The sequence below is a fragment of the Galeopterus variegatus genome, unplaced genomic scaffold (genome assembly GCF_000696425.1).
Source record: "Galeopterus variegatus unplaced genomic scaffold, G_variegatus-3.0.2 Scaffold2217, whole genome shotgun sequence".
NCBI lineage: Eukaryota > Metazoa > Chordata > Mammalia > Dermoptera > Cynocephalidae > Galeopterus > Galeopterus variegatus.
Genome location: NW_007728328.1, coordinates 29835 through 34013, shown reverse-complemented (window position 1 = coordinate 34013; position 4179 = coordinate 29835). Strand labels below are relative to the sequence as shown.

At 41.4% G+C, this 4179-nt stretch overlaps 1 protein-coding gene across 1 annotated transcript in view; it reads left to right on the top strand.

Moving 5' to 3' along the window:
• MBD2 (methyl-CpG binding domain protein 2) overlaps positions 1-4179 on the top strand; it is a gene marked incomplete at its 5' end in the record, with an annotated part of 67571 nt that overhangs the window by 58221 nt on the left and 5171 nt on the right. The window contains one exon of the mRNA XM_008580950.1: positions 3686-3824. Within this exon, the coding sequence (XP_008579172.1) occupies positions 3686-3812 (127 nt within the window). The remainder of the gene's footprint in view (positions 1-3685; positions 3825-4179) is intronic.

Genomic DNA, 4179 nt, shown 5'->3' with positions numbered 1-4179 from the left:
GTGAGTGAGCTAGGACACCACTGCATCTGTTACCATCGTTTACTCTTTCTGAGGCTGTGCCACAAATTAGGTTTTTAGAAGAGAGTAGTAAAAGAAAAACATCGAGCTCAGATTGATAGTACCCAGAAAGTAGAAGCGAATGATTGCTCAGGAAAAGCAAAACTATTCTAGATAGACCACAAAGAAATTCTTACATGAGATTTATCACCTCTGTATCATTGCTTTATAATGATGCTATAAGTATACTGAATTTTCTTTAAAAATAGGACAGTGCATATACTTCACTCTTTTTGTCCTCTGAAGGTAAATCAAAATTCTACTGGAGTATTATTCCTAGACAGAACCATCAGGTGGCCCTTTTGAATCTTACAGGTTTTAAATTTGTATTTTGGTTTTTCTAAATTCATAAAAAGTTGACATGAAAATATTTTTAAATGCATGAGTCTAGCTAGGTTTTTAATTGGAAAGCCCTTCTTGGGTTTTTAAGTAATTCCTGTTGCAAAGATATAAAGTGGATCAAAGTTGTATTTATATGCCTTGATGGCATGGAATTTATGATCAACTTTATTTTTTAAGAAAAACAAAATAAAATGTAAAATCAAGGAGAGTAATCAGCCTGCTCTTTGAATTGTTCTTACCCTTGAGAAAGACTATTATTACTTGGGAGACAAGTTATTTTTCATCTTGGAATGAGTACCGAGTTAATCAGCAAAAATCAAGGAGAGTAATCAGCCTGCTCTTTGAATTGTTCTTACCCTTGAGAAAGACTATTACTTGGGAGACAAGTTATTTTTCATCTTGGAATGAGTACCGAGTTAATCAGCGGGGATTCAGCTGGGTCATTTTGGGTATTCACTGAGGTTCTCTAAGATAGCATGGGAATGGTGATAGCTTCAGCACCAAATCTTTTGATAGTAGAGGAAACTATCTCAAAGCCAAATCTGAATTATTTCTTTTCCAGGTATTTTTGTTTAACAAATTGCTCATTTGATTTAATTGTCATAACAGAAATTATTAAGCAAACATTCCTTGTCAAATTAATACGTCTTCACAATAAATTCTTCAGATGGAATTGTTACTCTTTCTCTAATTGTGTAGCCAATATTCTCTTTATATTAATCCTCCAACTAAAGATCTCAACATTAAATATATATCTTTTGAGCATATTTGGTAATATTTTCATCCTTAGGTGTTTTTGTCTCCTAATATCTCATAACAAATTCTCACAAACTTGGCAGCTTAAAATGGCACTCGTTTATTAGCTCACAGTTCTGGGAGTCTGCAGGTCAAGCATGACTGAGTTCTCTGTTTGGGTCTTATAAGGCTAAAATCAGTGTCAGCCAGACTCCATTCCCTTCTGGAGCTTGGGTTTCTCTTTCAAGCTCATGTGGTTGTTGCAGAATTCATCCCTTGTGGGTATACGGCTGAGGCTCTTGTTCTCTTGGTGGCAGTGGGACAGGGGCCACTCTCAGATCCTCATGGCTGCCTGCAGTTCCTTGCCACTTGGCCCCCTACATATGTCCTTTCATGCTTCATTCAGGAAGGGCCCCACCCCGTTAAGGGCTGTTCTAGTAAGGTCAGGCCCACTACAATAATCTTTTTCAATTAAATCAAGGCCAGGTAATTCGTTACCTAATTGGAGTGACGTCCCATTATACTCACAAGTTCTGCCCACTTTTAAGGGGAGAGGATTATATAAGAAGTGTACTCATGTATAGGAGTGAGGGTGAGGGAGGGGGACTTTTGGGGACTGTCTAGAATTCTGCCAACTACAGTGGGCAAATGCTAATTTCAGCTTTCAAAAATGTGGCAAGTATTGCTCAAGATAAAAGAAAATCAATGGCAAATGTTAGAGTTTAAGATACACTTCTCTATTCAGAATGGCCATTTGCTCCATTTTCTGTTTTCCTGATAAGGTTTCCCTCAGGCAGCTGTGCAGATCCTTGTACTCTGTTATTAGGTGCGAGAGATTGCCAGTGGGACGGATACACCACTTGTCGTAAACTTTGAGTCAATGAGCCAGAAGCAAGACTAACCATATAAGAAATAAACAAATGTGTTCTTCCTGACTTTGCTCCATTACGTGAAAAATCTGTTGAACTCTAGTTTCTTTTAATGTGACAGAGGCCACAGAGCTCTGACAGACTCCCTGACAGCCTCCCTCTTTTTTAAAACTCGTTTAAAAATTGGAAGTCGGTACCTTTTAACTCTTTGTGTGGTTTTTAGAGTTTAATAAAGGTAACTAAAGTTTTTGTGGCTACACAGTATATGTTACTTCATACCCTTGGACATTGTCTTATTCGATCAAGAGAGTGTCGTCTAGAGTAGGGTAAATGTAACTGTAGAGCTGATTGAGCCTCAAGGACTGAATGCTTAGTGAACCATCTTACTGGAACCGTCTGTTTTTGTGGCTACACAGTATATGTTACTTCATACCCTTGGACATTGTCTTATTCGATCAAGAAAGTGTCGTCTAGAGTAGGGTAAATGTAACTGTAGAGCTGATTGAGCCTCAAGGACTGAATGCTTAGTGAACCATCTTACTGGAACCGTCTGTAACATTGACCCTCCACCTTTCTGCTGTCCCAGGTTTGGGCAGTGCTGCAATTCGTCTTCCTCAGTTATTGATCGAGAAGTCACTTTTTTTCCCTCAGCAGGGTATATTCCTCCTTGCGTCTCTCGCTCATCACTGGGCTGCTCCATCTCCTGCCATTGTGCTTTCCATCCAAGGCGGACCCTCCCACCTCTGCCTTCGCCTCTCTCCACTGCTTGTGCTCACTCGGGCCTTTGCTCACCAGTCTTCTCTCTTCTCTTGCATTTTTTCAGTCTTTGCATCTTTGTTTGGTTCTGGACGTAGACTTCTATTTACCTTGCTTTGCTCACTAGACGTGTTTTAGGGATTTCTCTCTCGCCCTCTCAGGGAGGTACTCTCAATTTTTTTTCTGCTTCTTTAAGATAAAGTACGTATGAATAGCCTTTCTCCTGTGCTTTGGTCCTTTGATCTCCATCTAATGGTTCAGAGCCTTTTATTTCTTTAATGACTTGGACTTATTAACTCTCACTTTTGAGGTCCCTTTACAATCACCAAGACACAGAAAAATTCATGGTATGTTCTTAACCTCCCCAGCTCGTCTCAGTTGAAGAAACACTTTCCAGTTTCTGTCCCCAGTACGCGGCCCTGCGTGTGCGCAGCCCTGGGAGCCCAGGAGAGCACTCTCTCCTAACGCAGCCGCTGTGCCAAATCAGATCCCACTCATCTTGCCTCTGCTTCCTTTGTCTTTCTCGGCGCTCTGTCGAACAAGTCCCTTTCCTTCATTTTCCTTGTTACCTCCCCTTTCTGCTTCCAATATGTTTTGTTAATTATCCTTTATAGAAATAAACCCAAATCTCCACCTACTTGAAATTCTTAAAGTTGAGGAAGCGGCCACTGAAGTAGACCTACTCCCTCCAGAATTCTCTGTGCGATGAGGGATAACTTCCTGGGTGAGCACCCCGCTTCTCGGTGTAAGGCTCATTGGTGTGATTTGGTGAGTGAGTGTGGAAGCATCCTTCACAAAGTCCAAAGCGAAGGAAGCATATTTTTTCAGGGATTTAATGATTTTGAAGTAATTTTGAATTTTTGTAGCAGCTTCATATTTTCATCACCTGCCAGATTTTCAGTGACTTTTATTCTGCTTTTAAAAAGGAAACAGGAGGAGCGAGTACACCAAGTGCGTAAGAAGCTGGAGGAGGCGCTGATGGCTGACATCTTGTCCCGAGCTGCTGACACGGAGGAGGTGGACATTGCAATGGACAGTGCGGATGAGGCCTAAGAGTAGGACCAGGTAAACCAGCACCACGGACACAGACTTGCAACTTCACATGCTTTCTTTTCTTTTTTTTTTTCTCCCTCCCTTTATAGCCCCCTCAGCAGTGAGTAAAAAAGCCACTCCTCTGCATAGGTCATGCGTGTGCTATGGTCTGGCCCCTCTCTCTGTATTTAAGGACCATATAAGTTATTGCATCCTCTTATTCTCATTCTGTGAGGACATTTGCACCCCAGTAGCCACTTGAAGGGACCTAGTCTGCTTTATTAAAAACAGGAGGAAAACCTCCAGGGTGACATTAGAGAAGACCGGGAGATGTAAAGGACTCTGTTGGGTAGGGAGTAATGGCCGCAGGAGAGGAGGGCACTGTCCC